The sequence below is a fragment of the Pogona vitticeps genome, chromosome 1, assembly GCF_051106095.1.
Source record: "Pogona vitticeps strain Pit_001003342236 chromosome 1, PviZW2.1, whole genome shotgun sequence".
NCBI lineage: Eukaryota > Metazoa > Chordata > Lepidosauria > Squamata > Agamidae > Pogona > Pogona vitticeps.
In genome coordinates this window covers 312,736,205-312,762,813 of record NC_135783.1, presented here as the reverse complement: position 1 = coordinate 312,762,813, position 26,609 = coordinate 312,736,205, and the positions used below count along the sequence as shown (strand labels likewise).

The window sequence follows — 26,609 nt, the reverse complement described above, 5'->3', positions numbered from 1 at the left end:
GAAACTTTGCAAATATCTGGTTCACTTAAAAAACATACCTCTGATGGTAACTGTACAGAACTTATGTAATATATAAGAAACAGACGCATCTTGTCTTCTGCAGTTCCCGCTGTACAAAGAAAAGTTTTGCTTTTAAAAAATAATTTTTCTTAATCATAACATTATATAAAGAAAATAATACATACTATACACATGAAGTAAATGTATAAAAAGTTGTTCCAGATCACCCTGATAATAAGCAGTAAAAAGCAAAGTGTTCTGTGTATATACTGTCCTATAGTGTTTAAAACACTCTGTGGGTGGTTTTCAATTTAATTATGCACGCTACACATTGACCCCCCAGCAAGCTGAATATTCCATTTACAGACCTCAGAAGGATGGAAGGTTAAGTGAACCTTGAGTTGGCTACCTGGGATTGCTCCCGGATTGTGAGCACAGTTTTGGCTGCTGTACTGCAGTTTAGCAACTGTGCCACAAGGCTACTTTAAAAACAGTTTGCAAAAGACGCTACATCAAGCAAGTGATTATGTATGAAGCAAGGGAATTTTTTAAGGAGAAATGTGGGGTAAACATATTTAAAATAAATACAGAGATCTGAGATAACGATCCTGCCAAGAAAAGTTGTATGCTATCTCAGTGGCAATGACAGTAAAACTACTCACATTATAATTACACACTGGCCAGAATATTACTGGATATTTACATGTATGCAAAAAAACCACAGCATTTGCTATAGCTAATTTGCTGAGCTGCAGTTAACAAGTCAGCTGTGTCCCTGGTCAAGCTCCTAGTCCTGCATCAGCCAAAATTAGCTATGGCAACCTCTGCAGTTTCTGTGTATTCACGAAGGCTTTCACGGCCAGGATCTAATGGTTGTTGTGGGTTTTTGGGGCTCTTTGACCGTGTTCTGAAGGTTGTTCTTCCTAACGTTTCGCCAGTCTCTGTGGCCGGCATCTTCAGAGGACAGTCCTCTGAAGATGCCGGCCACAGAGACTGGCGAAACGTTAGGAAGAGCAACCTTCAGAACATGGCCAAAGAGCCCCAAAAACCCACAACAACCATCTGCAGTTTCTCTTGGATACAATTAATAAGGCTAAAACCAGTAGTAAGTAACTACTAGAGTGGGCACATTGAATCAATTGGTATCAATGTTACGTTCCATTGATACAATGGACCTACTTTAGTTGTAACTCATCACTGGATTTCAGTTTGCTATTTCTTCACAGAAGGCTAATTTGGAGGACTGTTTCACACTGTAGTAAGAAATTTGTTATTTGTGTCTGTGCTTTAATAAATGCTACAATTTGTACTGAACAGATTTGCATGCACTGCAATTACGAGTTACTTATTTTAATTATATATATACAGTACAGTCTTGATTTTAAACATGATCAGTTTTATGAATATGCCACACATATTATGCAACTGGATTAATTTATTCATAGATTAGCTGATGTGCAGAAGTATAAACTGGGATTATTATTGAGAAAGGCCTTATCATTAAAGCCATGCTCAGTATTTAACTGGTCCTCAAAACATAAGCCTTCATCAAAATACTGACCATGTTCAAATGTAATGTGTTCTAGTTCCATGAGCCAATAAGGCTTAAGACTTATTTGAGAAAACAAGCAGCATCTCGGTGCCTTCTATTACAGTGCTTTTAGAAGCAAGTTCTTAATACAGTAATCCAAAAGCTGTCTATGCTATGGCAGGAAGATCAGAAAGCCACAAAGATGGAAACTCATATTAAGTAAATAGTGTTTACAGCAACAGTAATCTCGCAGCAACAGTATCTCGCAGCAACAGCTTGCATTAAGCTAATGTTACACAGTTGGAAAACATTAAGGCTTTTTGAAAAAAAAGTCAAATATTTATAATAGCAACTTTGGGATGGGCAAGACAACTGGGAAAAATGTTTTACGAACATCCTTTTTTGTCATTCAGTTCTCCTTTCTTTCCAAAGTAAGGCTTCTTCCAACCAAAGAAAACTCAAGCAAGCTAAACTTTGATAATACTGTACCATTTATTTAACTCAGTGTTTGTAATATAGCAATTGGTGCTACAACTGACTATTTTCACTGCCATTTCATTTATCCACTCATCTGACTGAGGGAAGAACTTGTGTTTTTTAATTTTTAAAAAGAAATAGCAAAATTCTGCACTTCTAATGTGAAGAAAACAATTCTGAATGTCACAGACAAAAGGAATTAAATCTGAGCTGAAATGAAAAAGGAAACTGGCATAGCTAAAGTGCACAACAATCAGGCTGGCTGAATCTCTTATTTTAACCCATTCTTTTTAAAGATTTCTGTTTAAAGGGATGTTGTGTTTCTTTCTTATTTTATTAAAATAATATTTGAGATATCTCCCTTCAAAACTGCTATTTTCTATCCTATAAAAACTCTGTCATTTCTTCAATTTTGCTTAACTCCAGATATAACAATGTTCTTTAAAGGACAGGAGCATGACATACATACGTGATGCCACAAAAATGAAATATATAAATATTGTCTCTACCAAAGGATGTGTGCAAGTTACTATTTTTAAACAGCAAACTCCTTCAACAGAGTTGTAAGATCTATACCAATGTAATGGGGAAAAGAACTACTGTGGAAATACCTCTATTCATTTACCATGAAAATTAATTCTCATTACTGGACTGAGGATATTTGGTATGACTACCTCCCTCAACTGTTCCAACAAGCAATATCTACAAAATACATGTGTATTCCTGATGTACCTGCCCTTAATTTTTCATTTATTCATTAATTTTATATCCTACCTTTCTTCCCAAGGAAGCTGACAAAACATTTAAAAGATAGCTCTTAGAACAGGCTTAAACAATTTGAAAGAACATTAAAGAATTTAAAAGGTACAGCACTCTTCATTTAAAAACCTCATTCTTACTAAAAGTCTGCCTGAAGGGAAACTTCTTTGCTTGCTGTGGAAAGAGAGCGGGGAGGGACTAGCCTGGTCTCCTGCTGAAGAGAATTCCACAGCCTGAGAGCAGCCACTGAAAAGGGCCTCTTTCATGTTTTCACCAGGAATTCCTGTGAGGATGGCAGGGCTAAAAGACTATCAAAAATTGCTCTCTTGATAGTTTTAATCAGCATCTTGTTCAATGCTGATTAAAACTTAAAGACACCGTCATCAATAGTTATTTGTGCCCTTCATAGTGATATTGAACCAGGCCTCAGAGATACATGGCAGCAATTATAAACAGTTTATGAGCAGAAAGGAACTTTACTGGAACCACAGTTGCTTAGCTTACCATCAGGATCAGATATCATGTCCAAAAGTGATTTATCCAAAGTAGACTTGCTCATGAGTTTTTCTTCATATTCAAAATACACATCTAGCTTCCGTGTCTGTTAATGAAAGAAAGAAAAATCTATTTTTGTTAAAATATAATTACTATAGATTTTTTTAAAAAAAGGATTAGGTACAGTCAACATATTTTGCTTTATTGGCATACAAATAAATAATACAACAAATACAATGTGAATCACTGACATGAGATAAAGGATCTATATAGCTCCCCCCCCAATAATCTCTAATGAGAGATTGGAAGTCTACCTAGGGTGTGTGTGTGTGTTGTCCTAATCAGGAGATCTCTGATATATATTCCGTTCATTTCACTTCCCCAGGTAACTCAACAGGGGTGAAAGCCACAGATACAATCTGTTTTATTTATCATGCTGTCCTTTCATCAGTCCTCAGAAATATTACCACCACAGACACCAAAAAGACCACTGTTAATGACTGTTAACAACCCATGACAATGGGTGAAGAAGGACTGCAGAAGTGGGATTTTCACTCACTCCCCCATTCATTGTCCACTTAACGCAGGTATTCAGACTAGGGGGAAGTGAAACCAACAGTGGAGGGTATATCAGGGGTCTCCTACTAACTCTTCTCAGACTGAAGAAACTACTTGGATGAGTAGTGAAATGTTTCAGTCTAACAAGAAAGAAGTCCAGTTGCCATTACTCAACTTCCAGATAACCTCACCTGGATGACTGAGAATCTTCACAGATATCTTGCTACAAATCAAATCTACTTTTTCTACTTGTATTGCAAGACTATATTTCATGTCTGAAAGCAATGAATTTATTTAAGAGGAAGAGATTTAGGACGCTTGATATTACAGCCTGGAAAAGCAGTCAAATTAGACCATGGATATTTTCAATACAGTTTTTTTATACTAAAAAAAGCTACAGTGTTTACCATATAACTTAGCAGTTTCATATGATACTAGAATATTTGCCCAATAGTCCAAACCCTACCAAAAAACTCATTGTATTTCTTAAAATGTAATACGAGAACATGAAATAAAGACAAACCTGATTTATTGCATTTGGAAATTGGTACGAATACATTAGAAAAAATCTACTCAAATCAAAACCACAAAGATTAAAATGAGGAAACACTACTCTCTGAAACTATGATCATGTCTCTATTGCTTATGTTTATGTTACACTGAAACCAGTGGGAAGAAAAATGCATAATAATGCCCAGAACAGGAGCATAAAATGCTTGCAATAAAAGTGCAGTTTTTTCCTTGAACTTATTACATTCTGGCTACATTTTTGAGTTGCCAAATTCTTATTAGCGTAAACAATTAACCTAAAATAAGGTTCCATTTCTTCTAAGCTTTACTAATAAATATTTGCTAATCCATCTTGGGAAATATTGTTGTGTTCTTTCCAGTATTCTGCTCACTGTTGAAATATGCCAAAAACCTGCCAGAACCCCTGAGTTGGTAATTAATCTCAATGTTCTTCTTGCTATGTTTTTGAAAGTGATCTAAAGCAATGTAGAAAGCAGCTGCTAAATGGACTAAAAATATGACGGCAACACTAGGGAGATTAAAAAAAAATTTACAAAATAGAAATTAGGAATTATTTTACAATACTGTATATAATACAAAATCCTTTCATATGTGGCATGGGGTTCAGCAGATGTTTAAAAATCCAATTATATGCATTTCCAAGTTTCTGTGAAGTCCAAAGAAGCATTGGGTTGTATATCCAATTCTGTCCCCCTGGTAGATAGAAAGCCCTTCAACTCAGCAGAGGTTTTGATGAATGGAAAAGATAACAGACAAAATTTATGTGGATCCCCTTCCTCTACAGTTGCCTGTGTCTGACCAATCTTTTCCAGACAATTAGGAGACTATGGGAGGTGGCACTGAAGAAAGAGAAATTTCCAAAATTCACCACTCCCTCATTTTTACATACAGAAGTCTCAGATATGGAGCCATTCATGGGCACAGGGACAAAATTGTATTCATTCCAGATTGGGTTCTTATGTGTGCCATGTGCACACACTGTATGAAGTGTACTTTTTTACAACAGGATAAAGCAGTCCCTGAAAACCTATTGCTTAGCATAGTAAGCCACAACTAGAGTAGGCCCATTTGAATCAATGAAACTTACAAAGGAGCTGACTCACCAAATTACCACTGACTTGAACCTACTCTAGTTTGCAACTTACTACCATGTTTCCCCGAAAATAAGACAGGATTTTACATTAAATTTTGCTCCAGAAAATGGAGTGGGGTTTATTTTCAGGGAATGTTTTATTTTTTTCATGTACAACAATCTGCATTTATTCAAATACAGTCATGTCATCTTATTCTGGTTGCTGTACAGTGGTGGAGGGAGGACTTTGACTTAACTAAGGCTTATTTTCGGGGTAGGGCTTATATTACGAGCATCCTGAAAAATCATACTCGGGCTTATTTTCAGGTTAGGTCTTATTTTCAGGGAAATGGTACATTAAGCAACAGGATTCAGCTAACATCATACTAAATTTTTATATTGCACATTTTTAATGTTTGGTTTGTTTTAAAGTAAAGGAAACCTAAAAATACTGATGATCACAAATAACTGGGAGACCAGGAGCTACATATTAAGTTGCTGACAGAGTCTTATCAAAGTATAAATTTCAAATTACTAAACTGTCAAATAGTGGGTCCTGCTCACCCTTTTCAATTGGTCTGTCCACCCTGTGATGACTCATCATTATATCCCTTTTCCCTTTTTTGTTTCCACTTGATCAAAATATCAAGACCAATTATTTTCCTTTAAGCACCTGAGACTGAGAGGAGACATGCTAATCATTTATTCTACATCCATGTCAAAATAATCTGATTCAGTAAGGGCATCTGACTTCTGTGCTTTGGAAAAGCAAAAGTCTGTCAACGATGCATGGATTGCCAAACCACATCCTGCTTTGGACTTCTGACTGAAGCCCAATGCAAAAGGCTGCTGTCGTTGGCTGGCTATTAGTTTCCCAGAAAAGAGAACTGAGGAATAAAGCATTAAGTATTGACTCTACTTTACCTACTGCATTAGTTTCCATGAAAATGCTACACTATTACTCAGTTATCTAATGAAGTTGTCACAAAATGTTCCATGTCAAAAATAACAGGGGAAATGATACGGCTCACACGTCCAGAGGAAAACAAGTGTTGATACTAAGTAAATAACTGAAAATGCTTTCAGTTAAAATCTCACTTTCCATCTCATTACATTAGACACATTACAAATGGCAAACTTAATCCTTTGTACTGTTTTCAGTTGTAGGTACAGGGCTACTGGTTAAACTGCAGATTTTCATATTTCAACCCATATACAATTCCGCTCAATGAAGTTTCATAAAGCCCAGCAGATTATTTTCGTAAAAACAGTGGAAGAAAAGCAATTGTATTATATACTTTTGCTTATAATTACATAATTTTGCTTATAAATATATATTTATTTATGTGATTTGCACCCGTCCTTTCTTCCCAAATTGGGACTATTTGTTCCCTTCTGGCTTGCCCTTCTGATTTTTCCCTCCCTTGCTGTTCAAAACCTGGAAAGAAGGGGTTGTTTTATCATGTTTTAATGGAACTTTATTACTCTGCTCGACTTTTCTAAACAAGTATTATATGTATCTATTTTATACTGAATTGATTTTACTGGTCTTTGACCGTAATAAAGTATACCTACCTACCCTTCTGATTTTTCCCTCCCTTGCTGTTCAAAACCTGAGGATGTGATCCAATAAAACATCAACCTAAGCCTAAGCAAAATCTCTACATTACATAAAAACAATAGCTCTATCTCTCCCCTTTTTAATCAGTTATAAACTGCTGAAGTTATTTTACTTTTTGTCACTCCTCATGCACCACATGGATCATATTACCTACATTTCAGGTACTGATTACAGCAGAAAGGCATTCTGCATGGTTAATTGGTTGTGCTTTGAAGAATGAAATCCAGGCTCCAGCATGGAACTGTTATGTTCCTCAATAGTACTGAGAAGTGTACCTTCATTGTTCAAGTGCTGCCACTTTCATTTCTCAACTGAAACTAAGAAACAGTATTTACTTAAAATATTTTTACTCTGACTTTCTCCCTTAAAAGAACCCAAGGTGGCTTACATAATTAAAAGACAATGATTAAAACTAAAAATAGTAAGGGAGAAGGCCCTCTTCTGTATCCCTACTGAACGCTCCCGTGAAGGTGGTGGGACCAAGAGAAAGGCCTCTCCCAATGGTAACATCCAAGCAGGCTCAGGGATCTGTCAAAGAAAAAAACTTCTCATTCTTCTGGCAGGGAAAAACCATTGAACGAGACCAGGGAATATGGTGTTGGCTTTGCGGTCAGAAATACTCTGCTGAGATCCATTGTTCCACCTACTGTGGGGAGTGAAAGAATCCTGTCTCTGCAGCTCCACTCATCAGCGGGACTGGTCACCCTCATCAGTGCATATGCACCAACACTGTCATCCACAACAGAAGTCAAAGACAAATTCTATGACGATTTGGCAGCTACTATCAAAAAAGTCCCTGAGAGAGAGCAGCTGTTCATTCTAGGAGACTTTAATGCTAGAGTTGGTGCTGATCACAACTCTTGGCCCACCTGTCTAGGCCGTTTTGGCATTGGGAAGATGAATGAAAATGGCCAACGTTTGCTGGAGTTTTGCTGTTATTATGGTCTTTGTGTCACCAACACATTCTTTAATACAAAGCCTCAACACAAAGTTTCCTGGAGACATCCAAGATCGAAGCATTGGCATCAGCTTGATTTGATCCTCACTAGAAGTTCTAGCCTATCTAGTATTACGATTACACGCAGTTACCAGAGTGCTGATTGTGATCATTCCCTGGTGTGTAGCAGAATAAAACTGCAAACAAAGAGATTGTATCACACTAAAAAGGAAGGAAAACCACGTATAGATATCAACAAGATTCGCAATCAAAGAAAAGTGGAGGAATTTGCCCAAGCGCTTCAGAAAACCCTTCCAGGCCCAGCTGATGCGAATGCACCTGAACGATGGGAACACTTCAAGAACGCTGTTTATAACACTGCCTTGTCCACATTTGGCAAGAAGACCAAAAAGACAGCTGACTGGTTCGAAGCCCATTCAGAGGAGCTGATTCCAGCCATCGAGGATAAGAGGAGAGCTCTAGCAGCATACAAAGCCTTTCCTAGTGAGTACAACTTGCAGGCTCTTCGAGCTGCTCGTAGCCAAGTCCAACAGACTGCCAGGAGATGTTCCAATGATTATTGGCTTCAGCTCTGCTCTCAGATACAGATAGCAGCGGACACAGGTAACATCAAGGGAATGTATGATGGTATCAAGCAGGCTTTAGGTCCAATACAGAAGAAATCTGCTCCCTTGAAGTCTACTACAGGCGTGATCATCCAGGACCGAGCACAGCAGATGGAACGCTGGGTGCAGTACTACTCTGAGCTATATTCTAAAGAGAATGTAGTAACGGAAGAGGCACTAAATAACATTGAGTGCCTGCCTCTCTTGGAAGAGCTGGACAGTGAACCAACTTTAGCAGAAATAAAAGCAGCCTTGGATTCCCTTGCCTCTGGCAAGGCACCTGGAAAGGACAACATCCCCGTTGAAGTTTTGAAGTGTTGTAAAGAGATCATCACCACTGAGCTGTATGAACTCTTTTCTCTTTGCTGGAGAGAAGGTGGAGTACCACAGGACATGAAGGACGCAAACATCGTCACATTGTATAAGAACAAAGGCGACAGGGGCGACTGCAATAACTACCGTGGTATCTCTCTTCTCAGCGTTGTAGGGAAGCTGCTGGCCCGTGTTGTGCTGAAGAGACTTCAGGTGCTTGCAGACAGAGTGTATCCAGAATCACAGTGTGGTTTTCGAGCTAACAGATCCACCACTGACATGGTATTCTCCCTCCGACAGCTGCAGGAGAAATGCAGGGAACAACAACAGCCACTCTTTGTGGCCTTCATAGATCTCACAAAGGCCTTTGACTTGGTTAGCAGGGACGGACTTTTTTAAATACTTCCCAAGATTGGATGTCCACCTCAACTCCTTAATATCATCAGGTCCTTTCATGAGGAAATGAAGGGCACTGTAGTTTTTGATGGCTCAACATCAGATCCCTTTGACATCCGAAGCGGAGTAAAACAAGGCTGTGTTCTTGCGCCAACCCTGTTTGGGATCTTCTTTGCTGTCATGCTGAAGCAGGCCTTTGGAACTGCAACAGAAGGTGTCTATCTCCGGACTAGATCAGATGGAAAGCTCTTTAATCTCACTAGATTGAGAGCGAAGACCAAAGTCCAAATGAAATGCATGCGGGACTTCCTCTTTGCTGATGATGCAGCCATTGTTGCCCACTCTGCTGAAGACCTCCAACAACTCATAAATCATTTTAGCAAGGCCTGCCAAGACTTTGGACTAACTATCAGTCTGAAGAAAACACAAGTCATGTGCCAGGGCGTGGACTCACCTCCCTCTATTACTATCTCCATGCAAGAACTGGAGGTTGTTCATGAATTTGTGTACCTTGGCTCAACAATCTCTGACACTCTCTCCCTAGATGTCGAGCTGGATAAACGCATTGGGAAAGCAGCTACCATGTTCTCTAGACTCACAAAGAGAGTATGGCTTAACAAGAAGTTGACGGCATATACCAAAATCCAGGTCTATAGAGCCTGTGTCCTGAGCACACTCCTATACTGCAGCGAGTCCTGGACCCTTTGTGCACGGCAGGAGAGGAAGCTGAACACCTTCCATATTTGTTGTCTCCGACGCATTTTTGGTATCACCTGGCAGGACAAAGTTCCAAATAGAGTAGTCCTAGAACGAGCTGGAATTTTCAGCATGTATACAATATTGAAACAGCGCCGTCTACGTTGGCTTGGGCACGTCGTGAGAATGGCTGATGGTCGGATTCCAAAAGATCTCCTGTATGGAGAATTAGTGCAGGGAAGCCGCCCCCGAGGGAGACCACAGCTGCGTTACAAGGACATCTGCAAGTGGGATCTGAAGGCCTTAGGAATGGACCTCAACAGATGGGAAACCTTGACGTCTGAGTGTTCAGCCTGGAGGCAGGCGGTGCATCATGGCCTCTCCCAATTTGAAGAGACACTTGTACAGCAGACCGAGGCAAAGAGGCAGTCCCGAAACAAGCAAAACCAGGGAGCTGGACAGGGGACAGATTGGATTTGTCTCCAGTGTGGAAGGGATTGTCACTCTCGAATTGGCCTTCTCAGCCACACAAGACACTGTTCCAAGACCTCCATACAGAGCACGATACCATAGTCTCTTGAGACTGAAGGATGCCTAGGTTAGAACTCTGAACTGTATTTGAATTGTGCCTAGAAATAGATCAGTGACTAGTGGAGCTGCTGTAACGGGGAAGGGTGGTTATGTGATCCTTGTGAGCAGTAAAACTAGTTTAATTATGCAAATGCACTCCTGGCTACTGCCAAAATGTGGGCATCCAGGATCAAAGATGAATCCAAGAGCATCCCTAAACTGCACACCAGTGTTTTCAGAGAGAGTGTAATCCCATCCAGTACAGGCTGCATCTCTGTTCCTTGATCTGCTGTTCAACTGACCAGAAGCACCACTGTCTTGTCTAGTAAGATTGTGTAAGGTCACCTAATCATTAGAACAGAATGTCAGAGTGGCCCAGAGACAATTTGAACTAGCTCAGACTCTTGCTTAGCTCCCAACAACTCTAAAAAATCTTGTAGATAGCAGCTCAGAAAGGCACACCAAAATTTGAGAACCAGGAAATAGGATTATGTTACTGAGCACATCACTGATTTCCACATAGCAGCAATCTTTTCCCTTACTGACAGCCTATTATCTACTTTTCCTCTTCCTCGTCTATTCAAATGCCAAAATCCACATAACGAAAAGAAATTACACAATGAATTGCGTGTCTCTTGAATCAGTCCCAAAGTGTAAGATCCAAGTGGTGTCTGTTTACTGAAGGAAAGTTCTTTGATTCACCCAAGACTTTCATCAGAGGAACAGTGGCATTCAGCCCCATCCTACGCTGTCCTGCAGGATCATCATTTCTCTGGAGCAACCTCAGAGGCAGAGTATGAGAGAAGAACTCACCAATAATCACCTAGTTCTCTTTACAGATCACTTCATTGAATCAAAGAGCCCATCAGCACAGGAACAACAAACAGGTGCAACACAATGCATTTCTGATTATTTGTTTAAGTAACTGTACATTCTAACAAATTTAGCTTAATCCTCTGAAAGGGGAAATCTCATAATCCAACCAGTTAAATAAAATGGTATAGTGTATCCAAACAATTATGTTTCATACCTTTATGTGTTCTAGAACAGCAGTTGCCACATTTGTGTGAAGATCTATCAGCCTCTTTTTTTCTAGAAGCTCTGGAAGAGAGCTGAAAAAAATTACATACAAGCTAACTGGCCACACCGGGTATTCCAGTTCAACTCAGTGTTTCGCATTAAAATACAAATATGGCTGAAAGCAACATGGGAAGCAATCAAAGTATTCCAGATATACATTATGCACAAAAGGAACCAGATGTATGAACATTTTCCACAAACTAAAATTTGGCACCTATAGGTGCATTCTCAAAGCAGTAGCAGCTGAGATATGGAAGCTGCACTTCACCAACAATCGTTTCACTGATTTAGGACCTCTGAGCTGGGACACTAGATTCTATCTTGTTCTCATCTGTTTTACTTTCAGTAGAGTTCTCAAATGTGAGACAGGGAAGAAAGTGAAAACTTGAATCACTAGCCACTGAAGACTTTGTGAAGTATCTCTAATTGGAAGTTTCCGTGTATTGCAATCTGAGCAGTGCTATCAGGGAAAAGATGTGGAGGCTTATTAGAGATCCCATTTTAAACACAAGGCCTCACTATTTTTGGTAGAAAGATAATTGGTTACTAAAGTTCTTCAGTGCAAATCCATCTGACTCAGTTTTCTACTCTACTGAATCAGTCTTCTACCCCATTCATTCCGCCCCACTCTGATTCTACTCTGTTGCCATGAGAGAGGATACCTCTTGGTTCTTATGCTTCAGGACTGCACTGATATATCTGTAGTACAGAATCACGATACTAGCCATTATGTCCCACAATAAATTTTGCATAACGTAATATCTCATATTAATCTAAGTTCAATAATCAAACTTCCTATTTTCCCCAAACTATAATTTGGTATCACTTTAGATCAGTTAGGTTACACCAATGTGCTATGTATCATTTAAATATCAGTGTTATCTTTCCAGCATGGAACCTCTTAGAAGAATCAAGGACAGGTCTGTAAAAATGAAAAAAGAAGAAAAGATAATACTTAAAAAGGCTTCATGAATATAATTACCTAACAGCTGATGTTAGTTTAGCTGTGTTGTCTGAAAGCATGCTTATTGCACCTTCATCTTCACCTTCTAGGCCCTGGAACAAAAAAGAATTTGTAAAACGAAAACCATATACATTGGAATAAGAGAAGTATCATTAAAATCTAAATGAGCATTTTAATATACAGTGGTGCCCGCACAGCAACGATAATCCGTTCCGAAAAAATTGTCGCTATACGGATTCGTCGCTATGTGGAACAAAAAAGCCCACAGGAATGCATTAAAACACGTTTAATGCGTTCCTATGGGCAAAAAACTCACAGTTATGTGGAAATCCTCCATACGGCCGCCATTTTCGCTGCCTGGTAAGTGAGGAAAGGGCGCGATAACACTATGGGCGGTCATTTTTCCCCCTGGTGGCCATTTTGGAACCGCCGATCAGCTGTTAGAAAAAACATCGCTATGTGGAAATCGGTAAGCGAAACAGCTTACCGATTGTCGCAAAGCGATGTTTTACCATTTAAAACATCGCAATACGATCACTTTTGTGATCACAAAAAACACATCACTATGCGGATTCGTCGTTAAACGAATCGCTCGTTAAGCGAGGCACCACTGTATACGAAAAAGGTATTTTTTCCATAGGCATTCAATAAAGCGTTTAAGCTAGGTTAACCAAGTCAGTTGCTACAAACTTGAAACTAATCCACAAAAGACATTTCATGCATAAGGAATCTCTTCAGGAATGCTATGAGAAATTAATCATACACACAATTTTAATACCAACAAATTTAAACATTCTCTAAGAGTTTTGTAAAGTACAATAATTTTCAAAAATGTCATTAGCATCTTAATGGTTGAAATCCTGTTGCACGACATAAGCAAAATCAGAAGTTCTGCTCCATTCTTTACTGGTAGATAAAGAGCGCTCATTGTTCTTGGGGACATGCATGTATCTGAGAATCATAGTGGGGGCTCTCTACTTACTAGCAAGAAATTGATCAAGACATACACAAGAAGATTTTGGCAAATGTTGTCAAATCTAATCCCCTCCCCAAAACACAGATACTGTATGTGCCCTTCTAAGCAATTCCTAGGAGTATAACCGTGTCTGGTTTAGGCTTCTAATAATACTATATTTTAATAATACAGTGGTGCCTCGCATAGCGAGGTTAATCCGTTCTGGATTAACCTTCGCTATAGCGAAACATCGCTGAACGGATCAAAAAAACCCATTGGAATGCATTAAACATCGTTTAATGCGTTCCAAATGGGCCGAAAACTCACCGTTCAGCAATGTTCCGGGATGACCGGCAGCCATTTTTGCGCCCTCCCCTTGCTTAACAAGGGCGCGAAAACGCTGCGTGCGGCCATTTCGGGGCTTCCGGAGGCCATTTTGTCCGCCGAACAGCTGATCGTCGGGCTTCGTTTTGCGAAGATCGGTAAGCGAAACGCTTGCCGATCTTCGCAAAGCGAGTTTCGCCCTGTCTAAACAACGTTGAGCGATCGCATTAGCAATCCCAAAAAAGGGATCGCTATGCGATTTCGTCATTGTACGGTGCGCTCGTTAAGCGAGGCACCACTGTACTGAGGCCTCCTATCCCTTTGCCTATATATTTCCATCCTGGAAACAATAGCTTTCCCTGAAAGATTTCATCCCAGTCCTATATCTCCATTCTTCCAAGACATGCTTAATATCCTTTCTTGCTTGCTTTCCAGTCCTCTGTCCTATATCCATGCCCTTCCCCATCACTTGCTGCCCCTGTGAGACACTGAATTTTCTCAGGCTTCAGTTCAGAGTTACTTCCCCTTTCAACTTGCCTTCTTGTGTTTCATTTCACTAATTACTCTATATCCTTTCCTTAGTCACCTCGCCTTTTAGCTCCCTCAGTTCCTAAACTCCAAGAGCCTTTTTCTAGCCACCAGACTATTCCACAAAGCTACTCATGCTGCGCTGCCCTGTGTGGGATTTTAATGTTAATAAAATTGGGAACATTTACTTTTTCAAAGAAGACAGAGCCTAGGTCTTTGGGCAACTGGAAGTCTGAAAATTGTTTCAAGCCACGAGGCCAGTTCGCTCACAGCAAAGCAAATCTATGGCACAAATTTCTTTATAACAAGTATAGTCCAATATACTTTGCAATGAAAATACTTGGAAACTTGCTGAACCCTACCAAATGTCGTAAATATTTAAATTTATACTTTATGCATATTTGTTAAGTTCTTGTACATGTTTGTTACCACACATTTAGTAAGTGGCATTCTTGCATTTCCTTAGTCCAAAATGTATTTATTCTGGCTCCATCCTGTGTGGAAATGTAAGTATAATTCCATTTAATCCTAGAATTTCCATTACATTAAAATTAATTAACAGCAGGCTGTCAAGTCAATTCTGACTTATGGTGACTCTTTTCCAGGGTTTTCTAGGCAGAGAAAACACAGAAGTGGTTTACTGTTCCCTTCTTCTGGGGGTCACCCCAGGACTGTGCAGCTTGCCCATGACTACACAGGCTAGCTCTTCTGCCAGGAGGTACAGAGGAGAACTGAACTTTCAACCTCTGCCTCCACAGCCAGAAGCCTAAAGTTATCCAGCCAACTTTCCAATATTTTCCATCCATTACGTCCAGCACATTTCTTCAAATGCCAATAGTTTTATAGCACTACATAAACTCAAGAGGTAATATTTTTAAGTTAGATAGTAATAATAAAAAACTTACCATTATACTTTTAAGTCTCTTCACCTCATCTTCTTGAGCTCTGTAAGATTCTAGCTCTTGTTGAACTGACTCTGCTACCTCTGGGAAAGGACTAAAGAAACATATTGTGTACCTGTTTAAATCTGCAATGTATTAAATACACCTTTCTTGCATTCCTCTGCCCACATTCTATAGATATTTGTATTACAAAGTGATATTAATATAAATGGAAAAAAAGTAGTTACTTGTTTAATTTTAAATATTGACCTTACCTTCCTTTATGTTTCTGCCAAAATTTATCAGCTGCAGTTAAATCGTACGACTTTTTATTTTTTTTCTTTGGTCTAGCACCTGCTGGGGAACTTTCCATTCCTGAAGACTCTTCTAAAATAACTCTGTTTAGCTGAAAATCCTGTAAAAAGATTGTTTTGATTAAGCATCTTTACTTGTGTTTCAGTATTTGAAAGTAGAATATTTCTAATACAAAATTAGGTAATAACAAGCACCATTGGTACACTGAATGTAATTTTGAATTATAAAACATATGCTTCTACTTAAATATATGACTTTAATTCCATCCTCTCTTTCTCAAACAAATAAACAAACAAATCTTGAAAAAACCCTGGAACTGAAGAAGGGGGAGGATATGACAAATATACCAATTGGAGATTAGGAAATTTCATTCCAGTTGAAATCAGTAAGACAATTTAGCTGTCACAAAATTGCTTCAGCGGTTTCAGCGGGTTTTAAGTACAACAAGTACTCTAGAATTTATTTCTTCATTTATGTGTGAATAACCATCAACAGTATAAGATATCCAAAACTGAATGTACAATTTGTCTCTGGAGTTCCACTTTGCTGCCAGTTCATTCTGGGACAGAAGAACTTTGTCGTTCTGCTTATTTTTCAAGAATCATCACAAAGACATCACAGACCACCAGAAAGACAAATAAATGGGTTATAGAGCAGATCAAATCTGAACCCTCAATAGAAGTTAAAATAACTAAATTAAGGCAATTGCATTTTGGACATATCATGGTAAGACAATGCTCAATGGAAAATACAATAATGCTACAAAAGGTTGATAACAGTAAAAGAGGAAGGCCTAATAGGATATTTACTCAATTTAAAGGACACAATAGCCTTTAGTTATACAGAGCTTTAATGTCAGGGCCTTGGGAATCTCTATAATTCAGAAATGACTTGATGGCACACAACAGTTTTAACTGCTGCACCCAAAAAAACACACACCTCTATCTGAGGTACACTGATGACATTTTTCCGTTCCATGGAAAGGAATTCCTAAAAAAATTCCACCAGGATTTTAATAACTTTCACCCAAACATCAACCTCACTCTGGAACAATCTATGCGTTAGGTGAATTTTCTGGACACCACTAGGAAACTACAACATGGACATCTTAACCCCATGCTGTACCAGAAACCCACTGACCGATATACCTATCTGCACTCATCAAGCTTCCATCCTGAACACATGAGAAAATTTACTACATACAGCCAAGCCCTAAGATACAAACATCTGCTCTGACCTACAGCATAGAGATTCCAAACTTAAAGAACAACAAAATGCATTCCTCAGACTACAACATCCATCCCATATGATTAAGGAACAAATCAACAAAGCAAGACACATACTCAGAAGTAACTTACTGCAAGACAGAGCCAGAGGACAAAATGACAGAACACTGCTAGGTTGTCACTTACAGTCGACAACTGAGACCACTCTCATGCATCTTAAACGATCTCCAGTCCATCCTTGACAAGAACACCCCACTCTCCAACACCCTTGGTGGGAGATCCACACCTGTCTACAGACAACTCCGCAACTTCAAGCAAATGCTTACATACAAACCACAAAACAGCAACACAGACAGGGGGACTAAATCCTGCCACAGATCCAGATGCCAACTCTGCCCACACATCTATTCTCACAATTACAGGGCCTAACAATGCCACACACGACATCAAAGACAGCTTCAGTTGCTCCTCAGCTAATGTGATCTATGCCCTCTTTCATCAACAATGACCCTCTACATAGTACAAGTCACAGGACAATCTCTACGAAAATGGGTCAACAGTCATAAATCTCATATAAGAAACCACAATACACAGAAAACTGTCTCCAATCATTTCAATCTACCAAGACACTGTGGAAGATTGGAAAGTCACTATTTTAAAACAGAATCTGATACAAATCTAGAATACAGAGGGAAACAGTTGAAATAAATTAATATGCATGATGGACATGCATATAAATTATCTGAATATAAGCCTGAGTTTTTAAAGTCATTACCAAATGTAATATTTCTGTTGTCATCTACTGCCACTGTTATTTTCTTCACAACTAACAAGCCTGTATCTCATCACAAGGCTCAAAGGTAAAAACTGTCAATACTGCCTACATTAAGACCTGTGATTTCTCTGTCATCTTCTTTCATCTTTATACAATATTCTCTTTTTCTCTCCCTCTCAGGTTTTAGTGAATCCCCAATCTTCAACGCTACCCCACATTCCTCCTAACCCTTCTCTTCCCGCACCAGTCTTTGCCCAGGCCTGGAGTCTGTTTTCAATCTCCTGAGGAATTTTTACAAAAGAGCCCCAAAACAACACAAACCATAAATTAGTGCACATAAATGGAACATACATCCAAGAACCAACGAACGTTAGTATGAGACTGATATTTAATTCAATATTTCATTCTGTTTTCATATGTCTGACAAAGTGGATGTGTCCACAAAAGCTCACATTAAAATATAGTTAGTCTTTAAGGTGCCACATGTTTTTGTCTTTTTTGGATTTTGCCTATGCTTGCACAGACTAACATGGCTACCTCTTTCAAAACACCAATTGTAAACATATATTTTCCTCAACAGAGCGGCTAATTTAATATTTGTTTTAACATTTTAAAATATATAGCAGAGTTAATACAGCAGAAGTACTTACACTGGCCGGAATTCTCTTTGCACAGCACCATGTGTGCAAAGCTAACAATGTCATCAGCCACAGACTTTTATCTTTAATTAAAAGTTTCTTATTAACCCCCTCAGGTTCCTAGGCTCCCTAGGAGTCCCTTTTTGTTTAATGTCCAAAAATTGCCACCACCAAGCCCAGTGGCAATTTTTGGACATTAACGGTTCCATCCCCTGTTCTGAGACTTCCAAAGGCTTTCTCAGGTCAAACAACAACAACAACAACAATAATAAAATCTCTAGGAAGCTTCAGAACCTGGAGGGTGGATGGGAGAATATGCAACTTTTAATTACAAATGGAAGGCCAAGACTGTGCCAACAGGATAGTAAACACTGAATTCTAAATGGAGTTAAATTTTCAAACATTCATTTCACTAGCAGTAGTTTGTTTTGCTTGTACTGTATTATGAAAAGAATAAATCACTCTTTCTCTACTGTGGGATCCTAGCTAATGAGCTTGTTATCATCAGCTTTTGAATAGGCCAAAATAATTCCGCTGTTTAATTATTAATGCTATATTTATTCCTATACTATAAATTATAAAAGTGCCATGGAAGAGAGCACACAGATGCGGTAAATATATTTATTATATTTGTAAATTAAATCTATTTTTCAAACAAACAAACAACAACAAAATGATTACAGAACCAAGACTACTTCACTGACTGCTACAAGAGTTCAGTTCCAGGTGAATAAATGACATGGAAATGCCTCATATCTGCTCCTGCCCCAAACAGTGTCATCTGTACTTTCACAGAGCATAATCCTGCACCAGATCTACTGCCTTCCTATGAGCAGAGACCTAAAAACTCTGTACAGATCATTTACTGTATTATTTGTAAATGCCAGTACTCGTTGTTTTTAGCTTTAAATAATCTCTTTTCATGATGTAAGCCATTTTGAGTCCTTTTCAAGGAGAAAGGCAGGGTAAAAATATTTTAAATAAGTAAATAAGTAAATAACCTAACAAGATGAAAGCAAGCACTATACATTTGTGTTTGGGATGCTTTTTAGTTCAGCATAACACAATGCCTCCAGAGTAAAGCAGCTGAGAAAAAAAACAGCTTTACAAGGTAACATGTATGTAATTATCACTGTAGTTAATTATTTTCCCATTACATTCTAGGATTTCTGTAAAACGAATAAAAACCTCAAAATCAATTGGATTAATTGCATTAATTTTATGGAGTATCATTCAAGGTTTTGTCAAACACAATTCACTAAATTAAATTCATCCTTCTTTATAAAATGGATTATGAATTCTGTTTACAAATGGTCCCCGAAGGTTTTGAAACAATAACACATAAAACTGTAAATGTCACATTTAGAATTGTCACAGATGCTTTTTAGTTATAATTAGAGATGGAAATCTTCGTATTTGTATATGAATATCCCCATTCCAGCTGGCCCTAATGAGGGTCCAGCTCCCAGGACTGGACTATTTCTCTCTGCTACTGGGGCTTCTACTTTTTGTTTTGCAAATGAATGGATTCACAACAGTTCAGACAGTGTGACTGCTTGTGCCAATGTGAGTGTAAAACCTTGAGGGTTGCTTAAGTCAGTGGTTCCCAACCTTTTTTTGAGTCTCAACCCTTTTCATCATAGCCAAGTAACCTGCAACTCCCCCTGCAAGATTTGCATAAAAAGACATTTTAAGTAAAGTAATCCCTCCTCAGAAAGTAGAAGATTCTTTCTCAATAAATAAAAGCATTAAAAATTATTCTGATAATTCCTTTAACAAATTAACATATTCAGACAATCTTAAGTATTATAAACGTATTACAAACCAGTATATGATAGCAAAGAGATATTAAACTACTTTTTATGTTTATTACTATAATTTCTTTTTGTTAGTCAAAATACCTTTTTGCTAGTTAAAAAACCAGCCTTCACAACTGCAACAGCTTATTTCTCCCTGAGGTTTTTTAATATGTAACAGCTACACCATCTTGTGGTGATGAATTTTATTTTGGCCTTAACTATTTTAGGAGCTGAATAGAAATCATAGAACAGAACAATTTTTTTTCATTCTGACAAATCAATGTACACATTTTACAAACATTCATGAAATGATAAATGCCTGTTCTCTGACAACTAATGAATGGCTTTTCAAGCATTATTCACCCTGCTTTACTTAACAACAAAGCAGGGGAGCAATTTCTCAGAATTCTTGCTTGTATGAAGATTCTTTTGTGAAATAAAAATCCACCTAAGCAGACATGCTGCTTTTTCCACATGAAGAAAGCAATGAAAGGAGGTGGTTCTAAGCTCTCCACTGTTTACCTGTTGGATAAACAAGGGTGAAAAATGCCTGAAGAAGGTGAAAGAATTATGTGATCTGAAGAGAAATTCCATGGTAACTAGATAATAGATTTTAAATTGTGTTTTAAATGCCAAATGTTTTTTTACAAAGTACCCAACATTTTGAAATGTTATGGTAGCTAGATACTAGATTTTAAATGGTCTTTTAATGTCAAATGTTTGTATAAGGTATTTGGAATTTTGGAAACTGTAAATGTATGTTTTTCCCCTGTGTGATTGGTCTAAGGACCATAACATCAATGCTTGAACAAGGCTAAAATAATTTCAGTCTCAATGAGAAAGTAATAAGGACAAAAGATACGAAGAGTTCAAAGTATGAGGCAATTTTTATGAAATTGTACTCTTATTTTAAGAAAGCCAAGTCTATGTATATGCATTACTGTCGTCATAGGCAAACCTGATCCTCTCCAAAAATCATGGACTACATACTCTATACTCTTTCATAAGACTTGCCATACTGGCTTGGCTGGTCGGAACTGCAGTCCAAAACACATGCAAGGCATTAGGCTGCTTAACACTGTACCATAATCAAGTGACATATACAGAATAAGTAAGGGAGTTACTGTTAAGCAAAATAAAGCATCAGTAAGAGATGTCTATAATATAGTCAAGAGGAAACAGCCAAGAGCACCTCCTAGACAGGATTTCAGAAAAATGCAACACTGAATGATCACTAGTAGAAAAATGCCCCAGATATGGCAAAATTGTAGAATGGGAGAGCCAGAAGGGATACCTAGGGTCACAGAAGTCCAACCCATTGCTGTTGCAGAAATCCACAGCTTAAAGCATTCTTCACAGACAGCCATCCAACTTTTGTTTAACATCTGCCACCCCACCTCCCCTATCCTGGAAAGAAAAGTTACAATCTTACAAGACAGTCTCTTCCATTGTTCAACAGTTGTTACTGTTTGGAAACTTTTCCTAAAGCTCAGTAAAAAATCTCCTTTCCTGAATTTAAAATGCATTAATTTGGGCCCTACCCTCTGGAGCTGCAGAAAACAAGCTTGTTCCATGTTCCATATGACAACCCTTTAAATATTTGAAGGTGGCTGACTATTACACTATCTCTTAGCCTTTTCTTCTCCAGGGTAAGCACAGCTAACTCCCTCAAAGAGTTTTGTTTCCAGAGGTCTAATCTTCTTGATCAGACAATTCAGTAAATGCATGTCTCTACTCTGGATTGCTGTAGGTAATTTCCTGACAGTAGGAATCAAGAATATTGTAGCAAGTCTACTTATTTTCTTCTCTGTTGCTATGTGTTACCATTTACACTGATCATATAACAGAGTTTCTGAGATATATGAAATGTTTAACATTGTTTTCCCTCAGTGAGTTTCTGTGGCCAAGCGGGGATGTGAACCCAGATTTCCTGAGCCCTGCTCTGGCACACTCTCCACTACAGCACACTGGCTCTCCCCTTTCTCTCTACCTGGCCATATTCCACAGGCTCCTTTTACCTCCTAGTGTCCTCCCAATCTTTTGGACTGTAACTCCCAGACTCTCCCCACCAGCGTATCATAACAATTTGGGGATTCTGGGAGACGTAGACCACCAAAACCAATATATCCATTTTCTTTCCCCCTTTAATTTTTTAAAAATTATTTTCTAGTACACACAATACCAAAATAATGATCATTGTTTATTTCCTCCTCCCCTCCCTATTTCCTGCAACAAAGGTATGTAATAACTTCAAAACGTAATTAACATTGAAGATGGGGGTATTTGGATACAAATATCCCCAAACAGCTGGAGTTATTGAGGGTCCACCCCCTGCGGCTGGACCATCCATCCACTCACATGTGCGGCAGTGATGGCCTCACTCATCCTTCCAATCACTCCTGGGGCCCCGCTCTCTTCCTGCTTGGCTAGCCACTCCAGGCAAGGGGAGGGAGGACAAGCCTCCCTGCATGGCTGCCGAGTCACTAGCCGAGCAGGAAGACAGTGGGGCTCTGGGAGTGATTGGAAGGATGAGTGAGGCTACTGGTGCCGCTGGATGTGTGAGTGAACAGTGTGGGCAAACCCTCATTAACTACAGCTGCGCAGGGATATTCGTATTTGTTATGCAAATACAAATATTCTCATATCTGATTAACATATTAACATTTCAACTTGACCCAAATATTTTTGGAGGAGTCCATGAGACTGAGACTAGCCTTTCTGCTCATAAATGCTATGAAAGGTTGCCACTCCTCAATAAATAAATTTTGAGATTTCATTCCTGAGGTTTATGTGTTAATTTTTCCAGTAGGATTTTAGTTTTCTGTTCTTCTGAAAAAAACTGGCTTACAGCATATTTAAGGCACATAGTTTAATGGAATACACAGAAATAAACATTTGCATTAGGAAGTGAGTAGGAAAGGGAAAAATAAAAAAAATGTATTATCACAATAAAGCATATCGCTTACCAGTACATCATGCACTAAGGCTTGGTAAGTCCAAGAATGGTGCAGAGGAGTTGCTAGATCTATGTTTCTGTCAACAAGTACTAAGAGAGGTCTTTGAAAACTGTAAAAAAATGTTTAAAGAATATTTATTATCTTAGTGTTGTCTTTGCAAATTATATTTGCAGAAGTGGGCAGTTACAATGGTATATTATTTATACATTCATTAAAGTATTTATAATCTGCTTTAAATCTGCCTTCTTACTTTATCAATGGATTTTAGGGAGGAGGAAGACCATTTATAAAAACACTGTAACTTCTCAAAAAGCAGTAACAAACTAACAGACTGGAAAGCAAACTACATTTTAAACTTGTGCTGAAATGAGGACAGTATCAACACCTATCAGGCCTCCAAGAACAGGCCTTTTCACAAATGGTGGGCTACAACTAAGGTGGACCGCTCCGAGTTCTCTGCATGGTCCACTGTTCCCAGTGGTGAGAAACAGAGGAACCTCCTGCCACCAGAGATTAACAAACAGACAGGCATCCAAGTTCAGAAGAATGCTGTAAAGAATCATGAAGCATTTCCCCTTTAACATCACATTTTCAAATCTTATAAAAAGTTTGTGTTTATGCACTGAAACTAGAAGTCTTCCTACAAAAAGTGCAACCCACAAGATTATTTGTAAAACAATGTGCTTTGTGTTTAAAATCTTCAACCAAATCCAGTTGGGTGTTCTTTAAGCATGTAAGTACCCAGCTCACCGGGGGGGGGGGGGGGAGGGAGACAAAGGCTGCATAATTAAATTGTAAACCACCCAAAGAGTGCTCTAAGGACTATGGAGTGGTATATAAGCAGCACACTTCGCTTTGCTAAGTGCAGTCACACAACCATTTTTCCCCTCCAGCAGCCTCTTAATCATGAAACCAGTCTCATGTTAGATTTCACAACCAGTGCAAGAACAAACATTGCCCTATTTTTAAAATACCTAAACCTTGTTTTCTCCTATAAACGCACATACTGATATTGCACCTACATTACTACAAGAGGCTATACTGAATTAAAATATTTAACAAGATGTTGATACCTGAACTGCCCAGCCCCAAGTGTGTCACCTGTGAAAAGGCTATTTCTGGCATCTCTGAGGTTTTCTCGGAGCTTCTTATCAAGTTTCTGGAAAAGATTTAACACAGTTTTTGTACATCTGCAAAATTAGCAAAAAGCTAAAACAAAGAAATATATACAGATCTCCTTATAATCTACATGGGGTCAAATAGGGAAAATAATCAAAAGTTGAACGGGATGCTTTTCCTTCTGGAAAGATGTTTTATAGATAAATAAAAAACAACCTAAAACAAACATATCCAAACTGCCTTTACTCTTTCACTGCTGGAATATTTCATGTTCTTAGTTATTAAACTACCAGTTAGTGCTGGGGGCTACATTTCATATTCCACCCAGTCCACATTTTCACTGCTATTCAGCGGAATGTCACAAACACTTGCTGTACAGCACCCATGAGACTATTAATTAAAAACAGCCCCTTTATTGCAGTTGCATCAGAGGTGAGGGAAATTCCTGAGTCCATGACCATTCATGTAACATTAAATGATATTTTGATGTGATGCCTGATTTCAGTCACATTACTTTCCAAGTAATGTGGAATAAGATGGATGGAAGACAAGAACCTTAGAATGGGTTCTTTGGTTTGAGACATAACTATGATGTTATAAAGATACTATATAGCTTGTGCTCTCTTCTGAAATAAAAATAAGAGGCTGCATCCAATCTACAACTAATCAGAAAAGTACAAGAGATGGCAGTATTCTGCAAGTGGCTACATGTTCCATTAGTACTTGTGCAGGCACTAATGAAACAATTAACTTGACTAAAGCAAGGAACACCTAGCTTAATGAAATTATAAATAAGCTGTGAAAGCTCTTGTGCAAAAAACATACGTAAGTGGAATTAAAATACTGTATTGTGTATTACACTTGCAGAAGAATGACAATGGCTTCCACAAGAAGCAGCAAATGACGGCATGTAGCACCAGCTTTTCTTCAACAGAACTGTACCTCTGGATGTATCTCATGTGTTTCTGTTTGTGGTTTGGGTGAGACAGTGGTCTCATTTGTATCCAGGTTTACTGGTTGTAAGTATGGAGCCAGTTAATGCTATCTGGTTTATCCTGCTTGCAGGAGGAATAACTCAACTTTTCTCTCTTGTTGTTTTAACTTCAACAAACTAGAGAAGAAAACCTAAAAGTGCAGTAGGAAACCTAAAACAAGACCTGGATCCCTTCTCTGGTTTCTCAGGAGAGGAGGAAACTGGAGAGGAAAACTATGCCCATGTTCAAATTATAGGTAAAATAAGTAGCAAAACTCTGTGATATTTCCTGCCACAGGTTCTACAGTTGCTACTGGAATTCAGGCAACATTCATCAGCACATGCTTGTAATAATAAACCAGTGATTCTACACAGTCAGGGTTAATTATGCTGTGCCATCACAGCCAACATTCCCCCCCTTCTATTTTCTATTACCACATTTATTTTAATAATTAATTTAGCTACAATATTTCACAACTCACCACTGCCACCATTTCTGCTGCTGTTCCTCTTGAACATCTGATTATTGGAATAGCCCCTGTTAAAATAACAGGGGGGTTTAGGTAAAGTTGCTGTTTATAAAATCTAACAAGCATTCCTTTTAAGGTGGGTAAACATTATATTTTTATAAACCTGTAATTTTTTATTAAAAATACATGGGTTGCTTACATTTAAAATACTCAAAAATTCTCTTATTTTTAACTGGATTGTTTTAAAATGCAATATAAGACATGTTCTCTACGTTTCACAGTGATATGTTACAGACATAGATTTTTTAAAGTAACATATTAAAACACTGCTGCTTTTTTCAGACTACCAAAGGTATGGGAAACATGCAAGCTTAAGTAGGAAAGATTATTCAGATTCTTATTATTCTGAATTAGTTTAGAGCAGGATTGAGCAACTATGGCCCTTTGTATGTTCTCAGACTTCAATTCCTATGATCCTTTACAACATGCTATGATGGTTAGGAGTACAGGAGTTGTAGCCGGATACTATCTGAAGAAGCATTGTTGTCCAATTGTTCTAAATCTTCTGAATTATTTTGAGGTTTCAGACAAATGGAAAAGAATAGTGACATCATAAATTCAAATAATTTGTAATAAACATGCCATACAGCTATAAGCTTCTTTTGCTCACACAAATGATTAAATGTTTCAACAAATAAAATGAAATTATTTTATACTGCTCTAACAAAACATCAGAAAAAGCTTTGTCAATTTTTATGGAATACTTTGTGTTGTATAAAGTGCAACCCAGTACAAATATATTTTCCTGTCTTTTAGCCATGGACTTGCACATCCCCTCCTCCTTCCTTTGACCTTAAATCCTTCAATTCCCAATATTCTCTATGGCACAATGTTTTACCTGCACCAGTGTTAACATTCATATCATAAAATGTAAACTCAAATTTGAAACTGGGGTGTGAACCTGATTTGCAAACTCTGGGAAATGTATTCGCAACGTATTCATCTGGGAAATGATTACCATTGG

The 26,609-nt window shown here is 38.3% G+C and overlaps 1 protein-coding gene across 1 annotated transcript in view; it reads right to left on the bottom strand.

Annotated features, from left to right (window-relative positions):
* SCFD1 (sec1 family domain containing 1) overlaps nt 1–26,609 on the bottom strand; it is a 73,780-nt gene that overhangs the window by 23,715 nt on the left and 23,456 nt on the right. Inside the window, exons 8-16 of the mRNA XM_072986323.2 lie at nt 25,598–25,653; nt 24,097–24,182; nt 23,033–23,132; nt 15,589–15,728; nt 15,338–15,428; nt 12,644–12,717; nt 11,612–11,693; nt 3,272–3,368; nt 39–109 (exon numbers count right to left, since the gene is read on the bottom strand). Coding sequence (XP_072842424.2) covers nt 39–109; nt 3,272–3,368; nt 11,612–11,693; nt 12,644–12,717; nt 15,338–15,428; nt 15,589–15,728; nt 23,033–23,132; nt 24,097–24,182; nt 25,598–25,653 — 797 coding nt within the window. The remainder of the gene's footprint in view (nt 1–38; nt 110–3,271; nt 3,369–11,611; nt 11,694–12,643; nt 12,718–15,337; nt 15,429–15,588; nt 15,729–23,032; nt 23,133–24,096; nt 24,183–25,597; nt 25,654–26,609) is intronic.